The sequence below is a fragment of the Armigeres subalbatus genome, chromosome 1, assembly GCF_024139115.2.
Source record: "Armigeres subalbatus isolate Guangzhou_Male chromosome 1, GZ_Asu_2, whole genome shotgun sequence".
Lineage (NCBI taxonomy): Eukaryota > Metazoa > Arthropoda > Insecta > Diptera > Culicidae > Armigeres > Armigeres subalbatus.
The window spans coordinates 90,761,679-90,788,465 of NC_085139.1; the positions used below are offsets into that span (position 1 = coordinate 90,761,679).

The window sequence follows — 26,787 nt, forward strand, 5'->3', positions numbered from 1 at the left end:
GTTAGAATTTTTCCTCTGGTTGAATTGAACCATGTAGGAATTACAATGTTTTCAACTTAAACTAATCTTAACCTATTTTATACTAAGGATACATGGAGCTAATCGTTGCAATAGAAGATTGCAAAGATTTTTGTCTAAAATTGGAAATTATTTTGTTGGACATTTGTTGCAATGTCTCAATATTAGAAATTCTATGAAGTTCATTGGTACTATACCACGGAGGCAACTTCAGAATCATTTTCAAAATTTTATTTTGAATCCTCTGAAGTGCCTTCTTTCTGGTATTGCAGCAACTAGTCCATATTGGCACAGCATACAACATGGCAGGTCTAAAAATTTGTTTGTAAATCAAAAGTTTGTTCTTAAGACAAAGTTTTGATTTTCTGTTTATAAGTGGATATAGACACCTAATATATTTGTTACATTTGGCTTGAAGGCCTTCAATTTGATTTTTAAAAGTTAATTTTTGATCTAGCAGAAGTCCTAAATATTTAGCTTCGCTAGACCAATTAATTGGAACCCCATTCATAGTGACAATATGTCTGCTAGAAGGTTTCAAATAAGAAGCTCTCGGCTTATGTGGGAAAATTATAAGCTGAGTTTTGGAAGCATTCAGGAAATTTTCCATTTTGCAAGTAAGTGGAGAAAATATCCAAACTTTTTTGCAATCTACTACAAATGACACGAAGGCTTCGCCCTTTGGCTGAAAGGCCCGTGTCATCTGCAAACAAAGATTTTTGACACCCTGGTGGTAAATCAGGAAAGTCAGAAATAAAACCGTTATACAAAATGGGCCCCAGTATGCTGCCTTGGGGACACCAGCCCTTACAGGTAATCTATCAGATTTAGAATTCTGATAGTTTACCTGCAGTGAGCGATCTGATAAATAATTTTGGATCAGTTTAATAATGTACAGAGGAAAATTAAAATTCATCAATTTTACAATCAAACCTTCATGCCAAACACTGTCAAATGCTTTCTCTATATCAAGAAGAGCAACTCCAGTCGAATATCCTTCAGATTTGTTGAGCCGAATTAAGTTCGTAACTCTTAATAACTGATGAGTGGTTGAATGCCCATGGCGAAAACCAAATTTCTCATCAGCAAAAATAGAATTGGGCTGCGAAATGGTGAGTTGACATCCGGGAAGGGGCGCCTAACATAGCTCTGGTCCTCACAAGTTCCAATACTCACGCTTCCACGGGTCTTCCGATGACAATTGACCGCCAGCTAAGGGTTGCGTACTTAGCTGGTAGTGCAGCCTGGGCACTGTTGTCCTTCTGACATCAGCTAGAGTGAGAGGGTGCGTACTGTGGGGTCTGCCTAGGATGTGGTGGGGTTCGACAGTGGGCTCTGTTGAACTTCTATAAAAAGCTGCATGTGTCCCCAAGCAGGCCCTATCAAAGCGACCGTGTGCCGCTCAAAGCGCACTAGCCTAGTCCTGGTGTTGGGTGGGACTTTAAACAAATTTGACCCGACTGATCGAGCGTCTGTCCACCAAGGAGGTGCGGCTCCAACAGCGTCTGTTCTGGCATCCAGCGGCTGAGTATGAAATGCTATTCCCCGGAAGCTATACCTAAGATGGCAGCCCCATCCCGGTGGATAGGGAACCTTGGGCCAACAACCTACTGTTCCCGAAACATCAATTTGTTCGAGAATCCGATAATGAAAGAATACGGACTGATTTTACGGCGACGACTCTTAGCGCGAAACAACGGACACGAATAGGAACATGGAACGTTTTAACCCTAGCCCAGCAGGGTAAATTGGCACAACTTGCCAATGAGGCACGCCGCATGAAGCTTGAGATCCTGGGACTGAGTGAAGTCCGTTGGCCAAACTTTGGAGAACACAGAACGCCGTCGGGACAAGTTCTGCTATACTCTGGTTTACGAGGTGAATACGCTCCCCGGCATCGCGGAGTTGGCTTCCTACTAAGCGCTCAGGCACACTCTGCGCTTATGAAGTGGGAACCTATAAGTGAAAGGATAATCGTTGCCAGATTTAGAACACGGGTCCGAAACCTTACTATAATCCAATGTTATGCGCCAACCGATGCTGCCGATCTGCAAGACAAAGAGAACTTCTACAGTCAACTCAATGCCGTCGTAGATAGAATTCCGAAGGGTGATATCAAGATCTGTTTGGGCGACTTCAATGCGAAGATCGGATCCGACAACTCGAACCATGAGCGCATTATGGGACGCCATGGTCTCGGAGAAATGAGCGAAAACGGAGAGCTGTTCGCAGAATTTTGTGGTAATAACGACATGGTGATCGGGGGATCGCTCTTCCCTCATCGATCGGTTCACAAGGTCACGTGGGTCTCCCGTGACGGCTTTACAGAAAATCAAATCGACCACATCTGCATCAGCCGAAAATGGAAACGGAGCCTTCTTGATGTACGGAATAAACGTAGTGCCGATATCGCGTCTGATCATCACCTCCTCATCGGCGAAATACGCCTGCGCATTGCGCGGATTCGTCGGCAGGAGGAAAGAGTTGGACGACGATTCAACACACGCCGACTGGAAGATGCCACGGTGAAACGGTCCTTCGTTGAAGAACTGGAGACGCGTGCTGCAGATATTCCGGAAGGTGGCAGCGTGGAAGACCAATGGACCGCCATCAAGAATGCCTTCATCGCCACCAGCGAGAACAATCTGGGCGAACTACGCACCCAGAGAAAACAATGGATCACCGATGACACCTGGAGGAAGATAGAGGAGCGAAGAGAAGCCAAAGCCGCGATAGAGCGATCGAAAACCAGAGGAGCCAAAGTCTTAGCCCGTCAACGATACACGGCTCTTGAGAAGGAAGTAAAACGCTCATGTCGACGGGACAAGCGAGCGTGGGCAGACTCTCTGGCCGATGAAGGAGAGAGAGCCGCCGCAACCGGGGACATTCGCCTCCTCTACGATATCTCACGACGCTTAAGCGGGGCGAAGATGAATGCAACGATGCCTGTGAAAGACGCGAATGATCAGTTATTGACCGACCCAACTGACCAGCTGAAACGCTGGTTCGAGCACTTCGAACAACTTTTTCAAGTGCCAACCAGGCCATCACCACCTCGGCATGATCTGCCTAGGATCCGACGTATAACACGTGTCAATACCGAAGCTCCATCACTGCTAGAGATTCAAACAGCCATCCAAAGCATGAAATCGAATAAAGCCCCAGGGGTCGACCGCATATCAGCCGAGATGCTCAAAGCTGACCCCATGACATCCGCTCAACTACTGCATCATTTATTTCGTAATATCTGGGACACCGCAACTTTCCCGGTCGACTGGATGCAAGGTATCTTAGTGAAGGTGGAAAAGGGTGACCTGACTGTATGCGATAACTGGCGAGGCATTATGTTGCTGTGTACCGTTCTCAAAGTTCTGTGCAAAATTATCCTAGCCCGGATTCAGGAGAAGATCGATGCGACTCTCCGGCGGCAGCAAGCCGGATTCCGTGCCGGAAGATCCTGTGTGGACCATATTGTCACGCTCCGCATCATTTTGGAGCAGGTCAACGAATTCCAAGAGTCCCTTTACTTGGTATTCATTGACTACGAAAAAGCTTTCGACCGTCTCAATCACGAGAATATGTGGGGCGCCCTGAGACGCAAGGGGTTCCTGAGAAAATCATCGGCCTCATCGAAGCACAGTACGAGGCCTTTTCGTGTAGAGTGCTGCACAATGGGTCCTGTCCGACCCTATCCGGGTCGTAGCTGGTGTGAGGCAAGGATGTATTCTATCACCGTTACTGTTCCTCATCGTAATCGATGAGATTCTGGTAGATGCGATTGACCGTGAACCAAACCGCGGGCTGTTATGGCAGCCTATAACCATGGAGCACCTAAACGACTTCGAATTGGCGGATGACGTTGCACTACTCGCGCAACGGCGCTCTGATATGCAGAGTAAGCTCAACGACCTTGCCGATCGCTCCTCCTCGGCAGGTTTAGTCATCAACGTCAACAAAACCAAATCGTTGGATGTAAACACGGTGACTCCTTCCAGTTTCACAGTAGCCGGGCAACCAGTGGAGAATGTTGAAAGCTTCCAATATCTTGGTAGCCAAATGGCGTCAGACGGCTGTACCAAGATCGACATAGGCGCACGGATCAAGAAAGCAAGGGCTGCCTTTGCGAGTTTAAGAAATATCTGGAAAAACAGGCAGATAAGTGAACGCACCAAAATACGAATTTTCAACTCTAACGTGAAATCTGTGCTGTTATACGCTAGCGAAACATGGTGTGTATCAGTGGAGAACACTCAACGGCTGCAGGTGTTCATTAACAGATGCCTGCGGTATATAATTCGGGCCTGGTGGCCTCACAACTGGATCTCAAACAACGAGCTCCATCGTCGTTGTCACCAGAGGCCGATAACAACAGAAATTCGGGATCGGAAGTGGGGCTGGGTCGGCCACACTCTACGTAGGGGCGGAAACGAAATCTGTAAGCAAGCATTAGACTGGAACCCAGCGGGACATCGCAGCAGAGGCAGACCCAGAGGCTCATGGCGGAGAAGCCTCAATAAAGAAATAAAAGAAGTCGACCGAAATCTAACCTGGCAACAGGTTAAAGCGATAGCCGGGCATCGCTCAGGATGGAGATCTTTCAAGTCGGCCCTTTGCACCACCGGAGGTGTACAGGATCCATAAGTAAGTAAGTAAAAATAGAATTGTCATTAATATGAACCATCATTCTATTTAAAATAATCTTTTCAAACAGTTTGCTTATTGAAGAAAGCAAACTGATTGGGCGATAACTAGAAGCCTCAGCTGGATTTTTGTCCGGCTTCAAAATTGGAACAACTTTGGCGTTTTTCCATTTATCTGGGAAGTATGCCAATTGAAAACATTTGTTAAATAAATTAACCAAAAAGGATAAAGAGCTCTCAGGAAGTTTTTTGATAAGTATGTAGAAAATGCCATCATCACCTGGGGCTTTCATATTTTTAAATTTTCTAGTAATAGATCTCACTTCATCCAAATTAGTTCCCAACGAAGGGTCAAAAACATTATCTTGATCGAGAATGTCTTCGAAGCTTCGTGTAACCTGATCCTCAATTGGACTAGTGAGACCTAGACTAAAATTATGGGCACTCTCGAACTGCTGAGCAAGTTTTTGAGCCTTTTCGCCATTTGTTAATAAAATTTTATTTCCCTCTTTAAGCGCTGGAATTGGCTTTTGAGGTTTTTAAGAATTTTCGTTAATTTCCAAAAGGGTTTCGAACTGGGATCCAAGTTCGAGACATTATTCTCAAAGTTGGTATTTCTCAGAATAGCGAAACGTTTTAAATTTCATTTTGCAAATCTCGCCAAATAACTTTCAACGCGGGATCGCGAGTTCTTTGGTATTGCCTTCGCCTCACATTTTTAAGACGGATCAGTAGCTGAAGATCGTCATCAATAATAATGGAGTTGAATTTAATTTCACATTTAGGAATTGCAATGCCTCTGGCTTCGACAATTAAATTTGTCAAAGATACGAGAGCATTATCAATATCACTTTTGGTATCGAGAGGAATATCAACATCAAAATTCCTATCGATATACGTTTTATATAAATCCCAATCAGCCCTATGATAATTGAAAGTAGAGCTGATTGGATTAAAAATGGCTTCTTGTGAGATTTCAAATGTCACAGGAAGGTGATCAGAGTCAAAGTCAGCATGAGTTACCAATTGGCCACACAGCTGACTTGAAACCGTTAAAACCAAATCAATTGTCGAAGGATTTCGAGTGGATGAAAAACAAGTTGGGCCATTGGGATATCGAATAGTATAATATCCCGCCGAACAATCTTCAAATAAAATGTTGCCGTTGGAATTGCTTTGAGCATTATTCCATGAACGGTGTTTGGCATTGAAGTCACCAATTACAAAGAATTTTGATTTGTTGCGAGTCAGAATTTGAAGATCAGCTTTCAACAAATTCTTTTGCTGCCCATTGCATTGAAAAGGCAAATAGGCTGCAATGAAGGAAAATTGACCAAAATTTGATTCAACAGAAACTCCCAAGGTTTCAAAAACTTTGGTTTCAAACGAAGAAAATAATTTATGTTTGATACGTCTATTAATGACAATGGCCACCCCACCACAGGCGCTGTCAAGACGATCATTTCTGTAGATAAAATAATTTGGATCTCTTTTAATGGAGAGTCCTGGTTTTACATAGGTTTCAGTTATAATGGCAATATGCACATTATGAACTGGTAGGAAGTTGAATAATTCATCTTCCTTACCCTTTAGAGAGCGGGCATTCCAATTTAGAACATTCACACAATTATTTAGATCCATTAAAACGGAGTCCGATAACATTTTTTTGTGTGTACTTTATACCAACCTGAACAGCTTCTGGTATGGTATTTGCTTTGAACATTGCATCAATCATGTTATGCAATTGTTCAGTTAAAAAATCAAAATCGGAAGCAGTCATGCTACCTGAATCGGCAACATGACCATTATTTTCCGTTGGGACATGGGTATAAACCTCATTTTGAGAAGAGAAATTTTGTCTACCAGTAGCGATGTTTGCATACGTAGGTACATTGGAAAAATTGGAATTTACTGAAGTGCTTGCTACCCGTTGACGAGCGGCAAAATTTGTTTGTGAATTGTGGTGGGTATGAATTGCTCGACCGGTAACCGGTTTCGAAATTTGAGTGTTTGAAAAATTTCTACCCGTCGAATCTGGGATCCGATTGGAATTTTCCGTCATCAATTTTGCAGGGGAATTCAAAACTTTTTTGCGTGAAGGGCATTCCCAGAAATTGGATTTATGATTGCCCCCACAATTTGCACATTTAAATTTATTGGAATCTTCTCTCACAGGACATGCGTCCTTGGCGTGAGAGGTTCCACCACAAATCATGCATTTAGCATCCATGTGACAATGTTTGGTTCCATGACCCCACTTTTGGCACTTACGGCACTGGGTGGGGTTTTAAAATTTCCCCCAGGCCTGCGGAAATGTTACCATGTAACACGGACATGGGACATAATACAGGCCTTTTCCAAACTTTTATATTATTTAGTTCACTTTTGTTAAAATGAACTAAATAAAATTCTTGAGAAATGCCCTCTGGGAAGTACCAGAGTGTGATTTCTTTTTTCATCTTAATTACTTGGACTGGTGAAAATCCAAGTAATTGAAAAATTTCAATTTTAATCTCATCCAGTGATTTATCAACACTGGGAGACCTTTCAAGACGACTTTGAACAATCGCTCAGTTTTGTCGTCGTATGTGAAGAATTTATGGCGCTTCTCAGTTAAATACTGAAGAAGACGTTTGCGATCGTCAAAGGATCCCGGCAAAACGCGGCAGTCACCCTTCCTAGCAATCTGAAATGAAACCTTGATCCCCTGAAGGTTACTCAAAATCTCATTCCGGAAGCCAGAAAACTCGGCAACAGATACCACAATTGGCGGAATCCTTTGCTTTTTCGCATGAATCGAATCACCTGGGCTAGAGGTATATTCGATTTGCTCAATTTCATCATTAATCAAATCGAACTGATTGCTCAGTTCGATTGGAGAATAATTATTTCCGATATTAGAGTTAGAAGGAATATCTGAATTCTCCAGCTTCCTTCTATTTTTTCCGCGCTTAGGCAGGATGGTCTTGAAACCTTGTTTCTTTGAAGGAAGTGGAGAATTCAGAGACTCCCCCTTCCTCTTGTTTTTATTAATGCTCATGGCTGAGCGTGGAGACGTGACCTTCTAAGAGGTTTTTTCCCAGAACGGTGTCCCTGCAGGATTACCACCGCTTGTCGGAATTTTACTTCCGCAAACGGGTCCAACGTAAAACAAAGGCACGGGTCCTTGCAAAGATCGTAACGGGATCAGTGGGTACAAATAGCGCTAAGAAGCACCGTTGAAATTAAAATAGCTTCGGGTAGTATTAAAAACTTCCTTCCGCAAAGAGAGAAAGAACCGCACAGCACGAAAGCACGATGCGGTCTGATTTCGGTCGACTTCTTTTATTTCTTTATTGAGGCTTCGTCGCCATGAGCCTCTGGGTCTGCCTCTGCTGCGATGTCCCGCTGGGTTCCAGTCTATTGCTTGTTTACAGATTTCGTTTCCGCCCCTACGTAGAGTGTGGCCGACCCAGCCCCACTTCCGATCCCTAATTTCTGTTGCTATCGGCCTCTGGTGACAACGACGATGGAGCTCGTTGTTTGAGATTAGGCAACTTACGAAAATGTTGCTATGATAGCAGTGCTAAACATTGTTCTAAAGGGGGTATCAATAGATTACGTACTGAAGCGACGATTTTATTACTGGGTACCAAAGACCGCTCGTAGCTAACGAAACTTTAACCACAAAAAAATTTCAGTTTCATATCGATTGTTGCTTATACCCTGGGGATCTTGATTGCTTGGATTTTGACAAGGAATGTCCAAAATCCCCCTCCATTTAAATGTCATGCCGACCAAAATGTCGCGGAAAATTTACCCCAGTTGGAAGATCGACCTGCAGAGTGTTAATATTGGTTATCAATAGTAATAGATCCGACAGTTGCGTCGAATAACTTGATGCAAAAAAGTGCTCTAAAAAAGAATATTGTGTTCAAGGTAGCCTCACATTTCGGGAAAATTTGAGGCAGGATTTTGGTCTCCAGGTAATTTGAAATAGGACGGTATTCTGAGCCGAAATCTATTCAGTCTCACCCGTTTGGAAATAAATTGGAGCAAAACCGTGGATCATATTCCTGGAGGCGGAAGCTTCAACCAGAATAGAATTTAAAAAACCCAACTTAATTCACCGAAAAGTGATACTGCCTTTCTCGCATTTAGCCAAGACACCAACCTTATATGGTTCAATCAAGGGTTCAATGAACCATTTTCTTAACAACTTTTGAGCCCAACGGCCGATCGTCACAAAATTTGATAGTGATCTACAAGCTCTTACTACCTTTCGAATGCAACTTGTTGCGAGAAAATCGGTTCAGGATTTCTATATGAAAAGTTGTCTAATGTTTTACTTAGCTTTTGTGCACACACATACATACACACGGACAAACAGACATGTGCTCAGTTCGTCGAGCTGAGTCGATTGTTATACAACACTCTGGGTCTCCGAGACTTCAATAAAAAGACGTTCAACAGCTGAAAGTCCTTTAACTGCAATTTTAAAGTTGCAACAGTTTTACAGTTTACATACAGGGAACCGCTAAACTTGAAAACGACGTGAAACTCAATGACAGCTACATTGCGCTGCACATTCAACGTTTGAAGAAAGCTTTGACTTCTAAAATGAGCTACCGTTTATCGAACAGCTAGCAAACTAAACCTTCGGTTTATTAATAAGTGCTGAGTGCATTTCTAAAACATATTGAACTTTGAACTTTTTTTTGTCCCGCGCTCACACAAAATTTATCTGGTCATATTATTCTAAAGTGGACATCAAAGTTCACAAAAAGTCCTGTATAGTTTGCTGTTCTGCTAGACAATGAACTTAAAGTGTAGTTTACAAAATAAAATAAAAACCACAAGGCGATGTACTGGAAGAACTACTTATTTTAATATTTTTTTTTCAATAATTTTTCGCTAGACTGTAGATGCTGTTCTTATTTAGGATACGAGACTCCACGTGACTACCACAAGTATTGAGCTTCAGTCCTCCTCCTATAATCCGGGATGCGTACCACTGCTCCATACGATCGACATGTAAAGTGGCAAAATTTTACTTCATGAGTTGATTTCATATATGACACTTGTCTCAAAGTTCACCATAGGTTCAATTAGGATAAAATGTGAACTAGAAAGTTCGTATAATGCCAAGGTGGCACTAAGTGTTAACTTTATGTCACAAAAAGTTCATACCGAACTAATTCTGAATTAAAAAGTTCGAATGGAGCTTGATTTTCAACTTGAAAATTTATAAAAAGTTCATGTGGACCTGATAGGGGGCTTTGAACAGTTTGACTTTGTTTTGTTTTTATAGCAGTGTGTCTATGCTCAAGTTCCTACAAGTTCAGATTTTTTTTTGTTGTACTTGTGAAGTGAAAAAAAATATTTTGTGAACTTTTGTGCTGACAACAAGTTTGGTTTTGGTATCGTGGAACTTGATATTAGAAGTTCGGAACAAGTTCCAAAGTAGCATGGTGCGAACTTTATAGTTCGCATAATATTGATTTTCAAGCTGATTAGAAGTAGGTACAGTTAGTACTTGAACAATAATTTAAGTGGCATAACGTGAACTTTAAAGTTCAGATGAAGAGGAATAAGCAACTTTTTTGAACTTTCAAGTTCATTAATAGTATTAATTGAGAGTTAAGTTCGGTTTATGAACAATGGAGCTATATTCGAACTAAATGTGAACTTCTTAGTTCAATCCTCAAGTCTAATCCGAACTTTTGGTTTCTTGGGTATTCTCGAAAAAAGTGAAATACGTTAATTAATTTGTATCTTTTAAGCGTGTCTAACAGTCGTCTCTATTCAGCTCGGTCCATGGCTGTATGTTGCTAGCTATGCAGTCTGCGGAGGGTCCGCATATTGTCTTCCACCTGATCGATCTGATATTCAGTTTGGTACGGCGGAGTCCAAAGTACGTACGGTGTCCTGCAATGATGTATCTTCTCTGCTGGTATGGTTATCGGAGGTCATCAGTGACCCCAAGTACACGAATTCTTCAACCACCCCGATTTCGTCTCCACCGATACAAACTCGTGATGGGTGGCGTACATCGTCCTCTCTTGAACCTCTTCCTATTATGTAGGGTAACTGTTCCGTTTTCAATCTCACTGTACATATATACATCCCATCGCGAAACAAATAAATACGGCACCAATTTCATCGCTTCTTTTTGCTAACATGCATACTCACTGCTGAAAAAAATCACAAAAATAATAAACAAATCAAATACCTTTTCATTGCTTTGTTTTTCGTAGGACCAATATCGGAGCTATGAGATGAAGTCCAGGAACAGTAACCCTACATCGTCTTCGACGTTTCAATGTCAGGTCACCAGTCCAATCCTCTTAACTTCCCTTTTCAGTCTAAACTAGTCTTCCTCCATCATCTAAAAGTTACGTGCCATAATATCAATGTCGTCGACGAAACCAAACAGCTCATCGGACTTCGTAAAAATTGTACCACCACTCGTGTCAATCCCGGCCCTTCGTATTACTACCTCCAAAACGATGTTGAATAGCAGGCACGAAAGAAATGGTTGTATGAAAGAAAGGGTCATTTGGCTGAACGGATCATAAAGTCGAAAATGACGTATAACTGAAAACGTCGTTTGTCGGAAAATGTCATTACGTCATACGTCAAATTTTTTACTTCGCACTTCTCTTCGCGTACTCCTTTTTTATCATTGTTCACTTCGCACTTTTCACTTTTCACAATGAGAAATGAAATGCGCTATGTGCTTTTTGGCGATAAAGCTTTGAAACGGTTCATTCAAATTTTCAATAGTTTAACGTTGATAATCAAAAGTTTCAATGAAATAAATAAATCTGGCACATACGTTGAGAGTTTCTGCAAAATCCAAAAGATCTACGTAGTGAAGTTCTAAAAGAAAAACTTGGAGGAAAAACTTCCAGAGAAATTTACAGAGGATTTTAAAAAGGAATCGCTGGAGGAATTTTCTGATTTATTTGTAGATGAATTTCCTGGAGGAATCCCGAAGAAATTCCTGGAGGTATTTCAATGAAATTTCCTGGAGGATTGCTGAAAGCATTTTGATAAGAAAATTATTTTGAGCTTTTTAGTGGAATGTCTTCACTTGTCATAAGACAAGTTTGTACAATCCCCTTGAATTCCACCACTTAATTGTATCTTGACAGATACGTATTTCGACCTCAACAGTAAGGTCGTCTTCAGTGTCTCGTAAGTCGAGTCAAGTACAAGACACTGAAGACGGCCTTACTGTTGAGGTCGAAATACGTATCTGTCAAGATACAATTTAGTGGTGGAATTCAAGGGGATTGTACAAACTCTCGTTGTTGCGAAATACGAGAGATAGGCCCTTTGGATCTGCAGTGCAGTGAAGCGGCGCGTAATATCCACGCGCATCGTTGAATTGTTGGCAGATCTAACAGTGACATCAGCAAAACAAATGAACACACTCCTATGTGAAAGTTAGGTTTGGCGGAATAGCTGCTGTTTTATACAATTAATTAATTCTATATTGTTCAATTTAATAATCCTATTACTATACTATACTATTTTTGAGGTCAGTAGTTTTCTTATTTTTGGTTGTGCTAATGAAGTAAAGCAACTATAATTATACTACTTATTCTAATGAGGTCATGCAACTTAAAACTATGTACAAACATGCGATAAATATGTCCCTATGATTTATTCCTAAAATTACAGTGAATTCGATTGATCAATTAAACGAAAGTGAACTTACGTCCTAAATTAGTACCTAATAATTACGGATATGTAAGTATATACTATTAAATAGTTAAAGTTAAAGAGTCAAACTCATAAATGAAACATTATGTTAATAGCTGACCTAACCTCAGAAACTAGAGCTGGCATGCACATTGGATTGCTCGGATAGTTAGGAAACTAATTTGTAAGTTGAAAATGAGTTACTGCTTTAGTTATCGGTTGAATAAACATTTATTTTTCCAGTCGAGTTACGGGAAAACCGAACTGCGAAACCGTTTTACAACACTCGTCTTATGACAAGTGAAATTGCTGAAAGCATTTCTTGAGGATTTTTTGAAGACATTCTCGAAGGATAATCTGAAGAGATTTTCGAAAGAATTCTGAAGGATTCCCGATGTGATTTCTAAGCGCCTTCAGGATTTTCAGAAATGAATTAAACTGGCGATAAATTAGTTATGCATATAAACTTTGCGTATGTAGTCAGTATTTAGGCCCACCAGAAACAAATTCTATGCTTCATCTTGGCTTGAAGTATAATCAACGACAGAAAAACGTAAAGGCTGCTTCTTCTTCAGTTGTTGTGAGGCGAATTGTTTAACAGCTTATGCCTTTTAGTATACGCCCTATTTATTCTAGCATTAAGACGTGTATTTTCGACTCCTAATTTAAACCTTAAAATAAACGAACACTCTGATTTCCCTGATTACCCCGAGAATTCCCTGATTTTACCAGATTGACAAAAATTCCCTGACAATTATCACAGGTTATTTTTTCAGGCAGCCGACACCCTGCACACATGCAGCGAACTGAAGTACCATCTCACCAAAACTCTTTCCCAGCTTTAGCTCATAGCGCGGAATCCCACTGCCCACTGACCAGCAGCTGGCCCTACTCCATTCGTGTTTGGAATGAATTTGGATGAGTGAATATATCCTTTCATTCAAATAACAATTATTATGAATAATATCATCTGGCATCACGTTGTCGTGGAACGGGCATATTTTTGTTTACGTCGCATTTTCTACAAAGGTTCTGGGATCTCGAGTCTGTTGAAGTCCACTGAAGAAAATCATTGTGAAGAATTGTTTTCCGCTACCACCACTCGGGAATCGTCGGGGCGTTACGTCGTTTCCTTACCACTCACCCGCGATCCGCTCGTCACACTCGGTGAATCTTAATCAATCGCCAAACGCCGTTTCCTGAGCCTTGAAAGACAACTTGAGCGAGATCCAGAGCCACCAAGGAGCGGGAAAGGCGGATGGTGGCGACGGTATCAAGAGTACCGTGGTGTTGTTTCCACTCGTGTTGCAGGCTTGTCAGCAGAGGACGATCCCACTCATACGGATCTCCGGCATCAGTCTTCAGTGCCCATAAACGCTGCATGAACAGCTTGGCGCCGACAATTGTTGGTCCCACCAGGCCAAGTGGATCGAAAATCTGTGCGATATACGACATAATCTTTCGGCTGCCGGCAGTGGCAGTTGGACGTTGAATGCCATCATATTGGACTTTGGTTCCCAGATTTGTCCGAGTGTGGAAACGGACTGGGTGTCTTCGGCAGGAATATCGGCTTCAGGACTTCAGGCGAGTTTGATGCCCACTTCTTCAACGGAAATCCCGCTGATGCCAACATGGCGGATATTTCTTGGCGGACTTGGATGGCGGATTCAAAATCATCAAACCCAGAGAGGAAATCCTTCTGAACCTTCGGTGCTGCAACTGGGTATTCTTCGGATTTGTTGGAGGGTTGTCAAGAATGGTGCGGATGCAAAACCATACGTCACAGTTTGCAGCTCGTAAGTAGCGATCGGTTGACTTGGATGGGGACGCCAAAACACGAGCTGATATCGACGGAAGCGAGGATGCAACAGTATTTGGCGATTCATCTATTCGACATCGGCAACGAGTGCAATCTGGTGGCTACAGAAACGTAGGCGGATCGACAGTAGATCTTCCTGAACAACTGGTCCAACTAACTGCATGTCATTCACAGAAAACTCAAATAATGTCTCGCATGAAGCATCAAAGACAACTCGAATCTGACTGGTGGTGCTGAATTCTTTGAACACCGGATGGTGCGGAAGGTAGCAGTGCGGCCGGGTTTCGTCTACTGGATCTACGAGTCTCACCGTGTGGTTTAGTCGTTCGTAATCTTCCATGAAGCGACAGTAGACCTCCTTGGTGGCTCTGGATCTCGCTCAAGTTGTCTTTCAAGGCTCAGGAAACGGCGTTCAGCGATTGATTGAGATTCACCGAGAGTGACGAGCGGATCACGGGTAAGTGGTAAGGAAACGACGTAACGACCCGACGATTCGCGAGTGGTGGTAGCGGAAAACAATTCTTCACAATGATTTTCTTCAGTGGACTTCAACAGACTCGAGATCCCAGAACCTTTGTAGAAAATGCGACGTAAACAAAAATATGCCCGTTCCACGAAAACGTGATGCCAGATGATATTATTCATAATAATTTTTATTTAGTTGAAAAGATATATTCACTCATCCAAATTCATTTCAAACACGAATGGAGTAGGGCCAGCTGCTGGTCAGTGGGCAGTGGGATTCCTCGCTATGAGCTAAAGCTGGGAATGAGTTACTCGTGTGAGTTACTCGTGTTCAGTTGCTAACATTCAAGTCCAAGGTTGCTCCATTGGCCAAACCACAAATCATCGCACGTCTGGAGCTGTGTGGTGCAGTATTAGCGTTAAACGTACGTTAAATGTACGTCCAAGTTTGGAAGATGATATTAGCATTTCCATATCATTGTAAATCGTTTAACTTCATGTAGAAGTGTAGCCATGGACCGAGCCGAATGGAGAAGACTCTTATATACCGCACAGGCCACTTCGGCCTTAGTCTGAATAAATAAATAATAAATAATTCATGTAGAAGTAACACACACGAAATCATTAATTTAGTACTCTTCAAGAAAGTTGATAAATCCATACCGAAGCCCGCTGAAGTTTTCCTGTGGAGAGATTCATCCACTGTCCTCCGCTGGTTGGGGTCCGTAGCGTGCCGCTGGAAAACGTTTGTAGCAAATCGAGTGGCTATGATCCAAGAAGCTACACAATTCTGCCATTGGAACCATGTTTCCGGTGCTTTCAACCCAGCTGATCATCTCTCTCGTGACGTTGATCCGGTCGACATCAAGAAACATTTGCTGTGGTGGACTGGACCGGAATTGCCACCATCGTAGTGGCCAGCTAGCGAAATGCCATCTCTAGATCCTTGCTGGATGTCCGAATCCAAAACTACAGTGGCCATGACAGTCACCTTCGATGCTCAATTTTCTGATCAGCTCTTCAGTCGGTAGTTCAGGAAACTTCGCCAATCCATCGCATACTGGATGCGATATTTCATGCTCCGAAAGCAGCTTCTGAAAAGACAACCATCTTACCGTTCGAGTCCTTGACCTCTGCTGACTATCACGAAGCAGATATCGCTCTGTGCCATTTAGCCCAACGTGAATTATTTCTGGAAGATTTGTCCAACATTTGCTCCGGAGAACGTGTCCCATCATCGACATCATTGAAATGGCTGAAACCGAAAGTCGACAAGGAAGGCATCATCCGTATCGGTGGGAGACTCGGGAATGCCACCGTCTCTGAAGAAGTAAAGCATCCGGTTGTTCTCTCGTCCAAACATCCGCTCTGCTAGCCAAGCACTATCACCAAGTTCTACTCCACGCTGGTCCGCAGCTGATGCTCGCCACAATTCGCCAGAAGTACTGGATCATTGGTGGGCGAAACCTTGTTCGCCGCACGTACCACATAAGCCATAAGTGCTTCCGTATCAAACCTGTCCTGTTGCAACAGAGTATAGCTGATCTACCGACCATGTGAGTCACGCCGTCGAAGCCATTCACCCTATGCGGAATCGACTACTGTGGCCCCGTGTATATTAAGTCCCCGATTCGCAACCGGGCACCAACCAGGCCGTACATATACACACCCATTATTGTATCTTTCGCTACCCGTGCCGTTCACATTGAACTCGTTTCCGATTTGTCTACGACGGCCTTTATGTCCGCCCTCCGCCGTTTCGTCGCTCGCCGTGGAAGAATGAGTGAAATCCATAGCGATAATGGCACCGCCTTCAAGGGTGCAGCAGATGAACTACGCAGAATCTACGAGATGCTGAAGACTAACCAAGTCGATCGGAAGCAGATTCAAGACTGATGCGCGATAAACGAAGTCGTTTGGTGGTTCATCCCTCCCCGCACCCACACTTTGGCGGTCTGTGGGAGGCAGTCGTCAAACCTGCCGAAAACCACCTGTTGCCCGAAATCGGCCATGCCAATATCACCTATGAGGACATGTGTACTCTATTGGCACAGATAGAGAAATGCCTTTACTCTAGACCCCTAGTTCTCATTCCAACCGACCCAGCAGATCTGGAAGTTTTGACCCCAGGACATTTCCTGGTCGGAACAAGCCTTCAAGCCGTCCCGGATTACAATCTGTGCGATATCCCGGACAACCGTCTGACCCACTTTGAGTTGACCCAGAAACGATTCCAACGGATTTGGTCTCGGTGAGTACCTCCAGCAGCTCCAATCTCGAGCAACGAAACGCAAACCACCAGTCATCATTTCAGCAGGTACCGTGGTGGTTATCAAGGACGACAACTTGCCACCTATCCAATGGCCGCTCGGAAGGACCACACCAAGGTTCATCCGGGCAAAGACGGAGTGGTTCGTGTCGTCACCCTGAAAACTCCAACAACCGAAGCAGTCGTTCATCCTGTCGCAAAGATTGCAATTCTACCAATGCCGGAGAACAATCATCTGGATTCTGAAGAATGAGACCTGGTAGAGCACGCCGAAATCTGCCCGAGACCAGCACGGGAATCCAGCAGGTAATTGCGGTTTCAATCCCTTACTGTAACCCTGACAAGGCTACCTGGTATTTTCATTCTCCAGACATTTTGAAACCTGTCACCAACGACTGGTGTTACTGGTTTCGGCGGCATCCCTGCACCGTATTACGTGATCACTACTGCCACAACAACCGGCCGTTACCAACCAGTCACACGACCCGGCCTGGCTCCGCGTACCTTTTCGGTTCACCGACTAAAAGGAAGACTACTAACCATCGGTTCGGGTTCGGTCCTACGTACGATTATTGACGACGCACTTAGGAGTATTTCAGCCCAAATCCTGGCCAAAAGTCAAAAATAAAAATTAGATATTTCCATATTATTTTTCGTTTTTGAACTCTCAAATAGTAATACTAATTTGCCAAGGTATTTTTGAAACCATATTGAATACTTGTAAGCAATGCTGACTGTCAAAACTTCACTATAATTTCAATGCAAGTTTAATAGCAATTGTGCATAAAAAATGTCCCCTTTTTTATCGTGTTTTTCTTGGTTATTAGTGATTTTGAAGATGAAAATCAATATAGGTATCAATGATGAGAGTATGTAAAACGTTTTCAAGCATGATTTGATCTGAAACCGTTTTCAGGTGATGCATAATCATGATATTATTTGCTAGCTTTTTTCTACCTTTTTTACAATAATATGTTTTACAAAATTAAACTTTTAATAAGGTTCCAAATCCGTCCAAGCAACAAAATTTTCAGCGTTGGAAAGATTGGAGTTTCCTTAAAAAGCTCCACAAAACACATTTCACGCATCCTCACGCAATCGTGACTTATTTGTATTTTAATAAAATGAAGTTTGCTAAAAAGCTAGTCAAACAGATAAATATTCTTGGTTTTGAACGACAAAGCTCACATAAATTATGTTTTGCTTCCAAAAAAGAGTGAGGCTAAAAATTTTGTAAGTAATGATAATCAAAGAATGAAGAATAAAATAAGAAAGATCATACTCAATGACGGATTCAGAGGTGGGCACCGCTCGTCGCAAGCACGCTGTAGTTTTCAAAGGCAGCGTTCTTGCGCCAAGTGATGATTTATCAAATAACAATAACTGACGCCGCCAGTGGTCATACTGCACTGCTATGTATGCAAAAAGCATAAAAACGAAAAAATACACTTTGCTGTGTATATTGAATGCATTTACAGACAATTAAATGATTGACATAGTTTTGGCCACGGTTTTATTCTGCGTACTCCTATGTGCGACGTACGGGGACGCACTCTCGGGAATGATCCAAAATCAACTTAAAGTATTGAAAAACTTCGTAATCTACGCGCAAACACTTCTCATCACCAGCCGTTCACTTAGCGAAATGATCGAGTTCTTGTCTGAATTTTATAAAGAAACTTATCCTTTTGAAAAGCCGTCAATTATTTTAAATTTGCGCCAAATAAATTTGAAATGGCGACAAAGAGTGCGCGCCTTCGGTTTTGAAGTTATTGCCTCAATATGGGGACACTCGATCCCCCATTAGGCACCCATACATAAATTTAGCGAAAAATTCAAAAAAATATGAACCGCCTGGGCGACTGCAGTTAGCACAAAAATATTCATTGCGTAGAAAGGGGATCAAGTCTCCCCAAATTTTAAAATTGCATGTGCTGTCGAATTCAATAACAAACATCGTTCATGTATACGCACAGCAATTCGAAAATTTCGCGTATTTTGAAGGAAAAATAATTGAAAATCTTAAAGCACCTTTCTAATTTTATCTAAGCAAGTTATTGGAGAGGGATCAATTTCCTCCGAATATTTTAAAAGTCGATTTTTGACAGCACTCCAAGTGTATCAATAACAACAATAATTTGAGGACTGAACTTCATCGGTGTCGGCTAGCTCAACAACAGTCGTTTCCTGCAAAGATCTCTCACCTATCGAGCAGTGAACCAGTCATCAAATCATCCACCATGAAGTGGCTGAAACCATACATCAACGAAAATCGCATTATTCGCGTCGGTGGCCGGCTACGGAACGCCACACTCTCCGATTACGTCAAGCATCCTATCGTACTCTCTGCCAAACACCCGCTGTCGACTCTGCTGGCTAGTTTCTTTCACTTGAAGCTACTGCACGCAGGGCCGCAACTCCTGCTAGCCACACTGCGCCAGAAGTTTTGAATTCTTGGCTGCAGAAATTTGCCCAAATCCGTTTTCCACCATTGCCACACTTGCTTTCGTAGCAAGCCCACACTAGTCCAGCAGAGCACAGCAGATCTTCCGGCATCGTGAGTCTCACCAACTCGTCCATTCTCCGTATGTGGAGTCGACTACTGTGGACCATTCCTGCTTAAGGCAACCGTCCGCAATCGTGCTCCAACCAAAGCTTACGTGGCAATTTTCGTTTGCTTCGCCACGAGAGCCGTTCACAGCGAGCTTGTTAGCGACCTCACTACAGCTGCTTTCCTGGCAGCCCTCCGTCGTGTGGTTGCTCGAAGAGGAAGAATCGTCGAGCTGCACCTCCTGCGAAGAAGCACCTCCTGAAAACAGTAGGCAACATCAACATTGCCTACGAACAGATGTTGACTCTTCTGACACAGGTCGAAATGTGCCTAAATTACCGTCCGCAGACTCCGATGCCGAGTGAACCGTCCGATCTGGATTACGACGTGGTCCAGAAGCATCTCCAGAACATCTGGGCCCGCTGGTACCCGGAGTACCTTCAACAGCTGCAGTCGTGGGCAACAAAAGGCTGCAATCCCCCGGTCACCGTTGAAGTGGGCCGCATCTCCGTCGTGAAGGAAGATAACATCCTTCCTGCTAGCTGGCCTCTCGGGCGTATTATGAAGCTGCACCCGGGCAAGGACGGGGTCGTCCTCGTCGTAACTCTACGCACCGGCCTGGGGAAGGACATCATTCGTGCCGTAGCCAAGATCGGTCTATTGCCGTCCCCACATCCAAGCATCTAAAACTGTCGTTCCATGTAAAGCAACCCGCAAGGGAGAACTTGCTCGGAGCGCACCTGCGCTTAGCACAGGTAATTGCAGTTGCATTCCTTTCAAGCCAAGTCGTTTGATCTACCTGGTCTTCTTTTTTGTTCCCGGTCAACTGTGAGGATCTACGGCGGAGCGATTACTAAACCGATGCGATGTCTTCAACAACCACAACCATCCAAAACTACACAGAGAAAATGTGTACAAATTGTATATTGCTTTAATACCCTCAGTCCAGAATTACAAGCGATAGAAAACGGCCGATCTCGGTGTTCTTCTTTGCGATTAGTTCAACATATTATCACGGTCAAATGTATTGGGAAGCTAATTTATTGCAGTAGTAATTGCTCTCTTCGTGGTGGAAATTTTGGTGATATTATGTATCAAGTGTATTAGTGAAAAGGTGGACGAGCTTCTTGAGGCCTGAAGCGTTTTCCTGACCCAAGCCCCCTGGTCAGTACTCCCGCGTGTGTTTTATACCGGACTTAGTGCTTTTCGGTGACTGCTAAGGCAGCGAAGAAAGTCCTTCGAAATCAGGCATAGTTCGCGCTCGAACATAGAGAAAGATACAAAGTAGGAGAATGAATTACCCGAAGGCAACCAGCCTAAAACTAGACTAGATCCAGTACTAGATGGTATCCAAAATAAGGTTTTTAGAACAGCGTTCTAGGCAACATTTCGTACCACGTTGCAGAAGTGCATAGACGAAGTTTGCAATATTAGACTACTAACCAGCATATCTACGTCGGTACTTAGATACGGTGCAACCGTCTGGGCGACTGCAGTTGGCACATGGAGTAACCTGCTTCGGCCTATTAGCTTGGGACAATATTTCGAATGCAAGGTGGGACTATCAATTCATTTCAAACCTGCCATTGTGGGCGGTACAGTAAGCACAAATCGCTCACTGTTAAAGTTTAAGTTTTTTCACACAATTCTGAAAATACTCGAATTTTAACGGCTTTCAGCAGATCAGAAGACTGGGTCAAGGCGATTAATAGGAGTCTTACCCTTACCCACTTTTGACTTTTTTATACATACGATAGAACACCTTTTCTGCGCTACAACACATTTTTTTCAAACTCATAGACCCTAAATTTGGTGTTTAAAATCCATTTTGAAATCATATGAAAATTTGTCTGCTTGGCAGTTAGCTCACAGGTTGACGGCTATACTAAAATTAAGTTAGGAGTGTTTGATACGCGGAATTATAAGGATTTTCGAGATTGATTTAAAGTAGTTTTCGTACACCAAAACTCGTGAAATTTTGGATTTAGGCTCAGTTTTCATAATAGATTCCAGATATGTAATAATACCACTAAAAACCCGGAATTTTCATTGGCGCCCAGTGTGGATTAACAAAGCTCCGACCATATTTGTAGCGATAGTATTTCTTTCAGTTCACAACTTTGTTGCTTGAGAATGGCAAAAACAGCTGCGACGCGACGGTTCAACGTAACCAAGGGAACAGATCTATACTTCGACGTGCTGAATATATTATTTACTAGTCGACCCGGCAGACGTTGTCCTGCATAGTAGGCGAGAATGTGCATTCCGAACTGCCCATGCAAAGTTCGCATAGGAATCACAATTTTAGTTTTTCATGATTTGCTCAACTTTACTCGTAATTTTTACATTAGGAAATATTATATAAACCCGTCGGAAACTATAACGAATGATTCTGCGGAAGAAATGAAAAAAATCCATCCAGCCGTTTTCGAGTTATGCGGATACGAACACAGACCATTTCATTTTTATATATAAGATTTCAACACAATCAAGTGCGCCATGAGATAATTAAATATAAAAGCAAAAGTGAAAGACACGCGTCCGCGATTGTCTCGTGCGAACCGCCACGATTATGGACTGGCGGCATGGCGCCTACCCAACTGTTTTCGTTGTCATCTCCAGCGATAATTGCGCGCAAATACATGAATAATTATCATTTACTCTCACGCAGAATGAAACGGCTTTTGTGCACCAAAAAGACCGCTTTTCTGAGAGAAAGGAAAGTCTCTGAATGGCAGTTTCTCTCGTTGTTCAGTATCATGGCCGAGTAAAAACTTTGGTTTTGGCAAACAGATGAAAACATCTGAATTTATAGATATCGTGTTGATTTTGTTTTCGAATGATAAGTCCTTTACTATAAAACCCTATCTTCAAGATTTGACTTGGCCTCTAATAATTCCTTAAGACCAGTATACTGACAGTAAGCTAAGTGTCGATTGCACTCCACTTTTTTCCTCGGGTTACCCATTGCGCATAAAATGTAGATTAGCATTCAATCGGCGCGGTAATAATTATTCCATCATCAGTCTGATTATGCGGTTCTTGTGGGAAACATATTCTTGCGCACTCCGTCCGTCATTCATTTCTCGGCGCGTAACGAACCGCGACACAATCCAACTTGTTGCGTGCTGATAATCTGATGTGGAGCCATCGGATGGCACCGAAAAGGCGACCCAGCGTTGCTTCATCATCGCCGGTCGCCCTCTTACTAGGGGTGCTAATTTTATGCTGCCTGGCCACCATTCCGCTCCAGGGAGCTCCAGCCCAGTGGGAATCGGTTCGAACCTCCGCCTTCCATCAGGTTCCCACGAAGGAGATGGTGCGTAAGACACCTCGGCGGTCTTTTGAATCAAAGTTTTAATCATAGTTGGGTATTGTTTACTCTTTGTTTCGACGGACATGACCGCAGTTCGAGTTCATGCGGCGCTACGGTTATCTGGAGAAGGGCCCGATCCAGGCCGAAGCTCTTTACAGCGAGGAAGCGGTTGTTATGGCGATTAAAAGTATTCAACGGTACGGAGCGCTGCCTGAAACGGGGATGCTTGATCCGCGAACAGTTCGAGTGAGTAGACACAACTTTTGCTGGGATGTTTTTTTCCGGGTGGATGAAAACCATCAGCTGTCCTTTGAATATCACATTTATTCGCCTAATCCATCTGGTTGAGAATGCTTGGGAGCTTTCGGGAACATTTAGGAAAAAGCCGAGATAGAGCTCCCGTAGATCCATTATGATAAATTTTAGTTCATTCCAAACAAAATAAACGGTCCAAAAATGAAAAAGTGAAGAGAATACAGGCTTCCCCAGACCTAAGCGATTTCATCGCCGCGACGGCGACAACTAGTCGCCGCGATTCTATCGTTCGGTCGCTGCCGGCAATGTTCTATTTACGCTTCCATACCAATGGCGACAGAATCGCTGTCGCCAAGCGATAGAATCGCGTCGCGACTTTCGCATCGCGTGTGTTTGGGGGAACCTTAAAATTGGATTTTTATGCAATGAAGTGCGTTCAATGGATCTCATTTAATGTTTTAATGCAGGCCCTCCTTAGCCGTGCGGTAAGATGCGCGGCTACAAAGCAAGACCATGCTGAGGATGGCTGGATTCGATTCCCGGTGCCGGTCTAGACAATTTTCGGATTGGAAATTGTCCCGACTTCCCTGGGCATAAAAGTATCATCGTGTTAGCCTCATGATATACGAATGCAGAAATGGTAACTTGGCTTGGCTTAGAAACCTCGCAGTTAATAACTGTGGAAGGGTTGTATACTATTTTGCCGAAAAACATTCCGCGGAATTTTTTTTCGTGGTGCGACATTCCGCGGAATGTATCAACTCTCCGAAACACATTTCGACGAATGCACCTTTTTTCCGAAAGACATTTCGCGGAATGTACCTTTTCACCGAAAATCATTCCGCGGAATGTCATTTGGCCGAATTCAGTTAGAATTATTCATGGGCGTAGCCAGGATTTCGAGAAGGGGGGGGCCAACTTTTTGGTCTTCTAAATCGTGCTTTTATAGTAGTTTTATAAAAATACACGAATATTAACACATGAAACCAAATCCAAACCAAATATAAACAATAATGATTAAAACAATAATGGATTTAAAAATGCGTGATTTATTGCTCATCAGATATGTTTAAATGAAGTGAGAAAAATATTAACGAACTTAGTATTCAGAAAGAATATAAAATCGGCTGTAACAATTATTATAAAAATCCTGCATTCTTCCATAAGTTAAAGAAAACTAGAACCATACATCTGAATTTCTAAACAAATTCTCTCTGAAATAATATTCATTATAAAATAGGCAGAAAAATCAATATGCAAGCTTTCTCCAGGAATTCCTTCGACAATTGCTCCTGGCATTCTATCCGAAATTCTATCAGGTATTCTTTAGGAATGCCTCCAGCAACTTCTTCGGCATTGTCTTCAGGAATTCCACTATAAATTTTGCCGGGAATTGATCCGAAAATTCCACCATTATTTACTCCAAGAAAATCTTCACGAACTTCTTTATAAGTTCTACAGAATTCCCTACAATAAATCAAATAATTTCGTGTTGTTTCCCATAATTTTTAAGAATAAGAATATTCCGTGGAAATTCCGCAGAATTGCCAGTAAGCATTCCTGAGAATTTAACGAAAAATCTTCGAATTTCTTGTGTAAATTCCATAAAATTTTCCGTGATTTGTTTCGAATAATTTCTTGTGAAAATTTCAAAGAATTTCTCCAGGAATTGCACTGGAAATTTATACAGAAATTATACCGACAATGAAATCAACTATGGAATTTTCGGAGGAATTCCTAGATTAATTCGCAATGAAATCCTGAAAGAATTCCGGTGGAAACTTCAAGATTTCCACTGGGAGATCCTCTAGGAGTTTCTCCGAAAATTCCTCCTGGAATTCTTCCAGGAATTCCACCGGCATTTCCACCAAGAATTTCTCTAGGATTTCCTTTGAGAATTATTCCGGTAGTTCTATCGGCAGTTTCTCTGAAAATTCTTCCGGGAATTTCGGCAGAATTGGAATTTATTTAGGCTTCTTCAGGAATTTATATATTTATTTTCCACCAAAAGCTCCTCCGAGAATTTCTCTGCGAGCTCCTCAGGGAATTCTCCGGGAGGTCCTCTGATGATGATGATGGTCCAGCTACAAACCTCAAACAAAGGTTTCAGCTAGACGAGATTTGTCTATAAGATGAATTCTCTTGTTTCCGAGAATGCTTCTGGTAGTTTCCCCGGGGTTCCTTTGAAAATTCTCCCGGGAGTTTCTTCAGAAATTCTTCCAGAAAATTCCTTCGAGAGTTCTTCCGGGAATTCCACCAGCAATTCATCCGGGAGTTTCTCCGGAAATTCCTCCGGGAGTTCCACCAGAAGCTATTCCAGGAAATTATTCAGGCTTTTTTTCAGGAAATCATTTAGGCTTTCTTCAGAAATTAAGCTGGAAATTCCTCCCGAAGTTCCTCCGATAATTTCTCTGGGAGCTCATCCGGGAGGTCCTCTAGGAATTCTTCTAGGAGTTCCTCCCGAAATTCCTCCAGGAGTTCTTACGGGAGCTCCTCCGGCAGTTCCTTCGGGAATTCCTCCGGGAGATCCACCAGCAGTTTCTACGAGAATCCCTCCGGGAGTTTCACCGGCAGTTTATCCGGGTGTTTCTCTGAAAAGGAACTCCCGGAGGAACTCCCAGAGTAATTTCCGGAGGAACTCCCAGAGGATTTTCTATAGGAATTTCCGGAGAAATTATCAGAGGAATTCTCGGAGGAACTGCCGGTGGAACTTCTGGAGGAATTTATTGAAGAACTATAGGAAGAATTTCCGGAGAAAATCCTGGAGAAACTCTCGTAAGAATTCTAGGATGAACTCCCAAAGGAACTTCCGTAAGAATTCCAGGAGGAACTCCTGGAAGAATTCTTAAAAGAACCTCCCGGAGGAATTCCCGTAAGAACTCCCAGAGAAATTCTCCGAGGAACTTCTGGAGGAATTTGTAGATAAATGCCTAAAGAAATGCTAAATGAATTCCTGGAAGAAAGCCTGATTGAATTCCCGAAGGAACTACTGGTGGAACTTCAGAGGAACATCCGGTGGAATACCATTGAGGAAGAGAAAAAATATTTCTGAAGGAATTCCCTGTAAAGTTCCTGGAGGTATTACCGGAGAATTTCTTGGAAAAACTCCTGGAAGAACTCCCGGAGGAACTCCCACAAGCACTTCCGGAGGAATTCCCACATGGAAGTCCTGAAATAATTCTTAAAGAAGTTCCTAAAGGAATTTCCGAAAAAATTTCTGAAGGAATTCCCAGAAAAATACCAGGAGGAATTAATGCAGAAATTCCCAGATGAAATCCTGAAAGTATTCCCAGATGAATTGCTGAAGAAAATCCCTACGGATTGTTCCGATTAAATTTCTGGAAGAACTCTTGGCAGATATCCGAGTAATTTCCGAGTGAAATCTGAAAGGAATTCTAGTACACTTCCGCGGAAAATCTCTCGGAGAAATTCCTGAAGGAATTCCTCGAGAAGTACCGTCAACTGGGGGGAAGATGATCATTTTTAAGATAAAACATGCAATAACAATGTGTGTTTACATTTTAAATCGAAACAAATATTTTTAAAACATGTACTGCTATACGTTGCAATAATCAACAACTTTAGTTTTCTGAAATGCGTTCGCATTTATTAAAATAAATTAAATTATCACACATTTTTTGAGTAATCTGGTTTGGGGTGAAGTTGATCAAGACAGCTCTACTAAAATCATTATGACCTAGTAGTCAAAATACACTAGGTTATTTGTATGAATGTTGAATTTACTTCGTAAAGAAGTCTACGAAG

The 26,787-nt window shown here is 42.6% G+C and overlaps 2 protein-coding genes across 2 annotated transcripts in view; both read left to right on the forward strand.

Annotated features, from left to right (window-relative positions):
* Positions 1–16,526: 16,526 nt before the first annotated feature.
* On the forward strand, positions 16,527–17,153 carry LOC134206343 (uncharacterized). The gene is made up of 2 exons (XM_062682047.1): positions 16,527–16,882; positions 16,946–17,153. The coding sequence occupies exons 1-2, from the start codon at positions 16,527–16,529 to the stop codon at positions 17,151–17,153; spliced, it is 564 nt and encodes a 187-aa protein (XP_062538031.1).
* A 5,320-nt stretch (positions 17,154–22,473) lies between these two features.
* The window catches only part of LOC134202093 (matrix metalloproteinase-2-like), a 32,204-nt gene continuing 27,890 nt past the window's right edge, over positions 22,474–26,787 (forward strand). Inside the window, exons 1-2 of the mRNA XM_062677171.1 lie at positions 22,474–22,770; positions 22,861–23,013. Coding sequence (XP_062533155.1) covers positions 22,591–22,770; positions 22,861–23,013 — 333 coding nt within the window. The 5' untranslated portion in view covers positions 22,474–22,590. The remainder of the gene's footprint in view (positions 22,771–22,860; positions 23,014–26,787) is intronic.

What these genes read in the sequence shown, in the direction of transcription:
- LOC134206343 (XM_062682047.1), top strand. Translation starts at nt 16,527, where the DNA reads ATGCGCGATAAACGAAGTCGTTTGGTGGTTCATCCCTCCCCGCACCCA. An exon ending in TTCCAACGGATTTGGTCTCG is followed by an intron (nt 16,883 to 16,945) that starts GTGAGTACCTCC and finishes TCATCATTTCAG; the next exon opens with CAGGTACCGTGGTGGTTATC.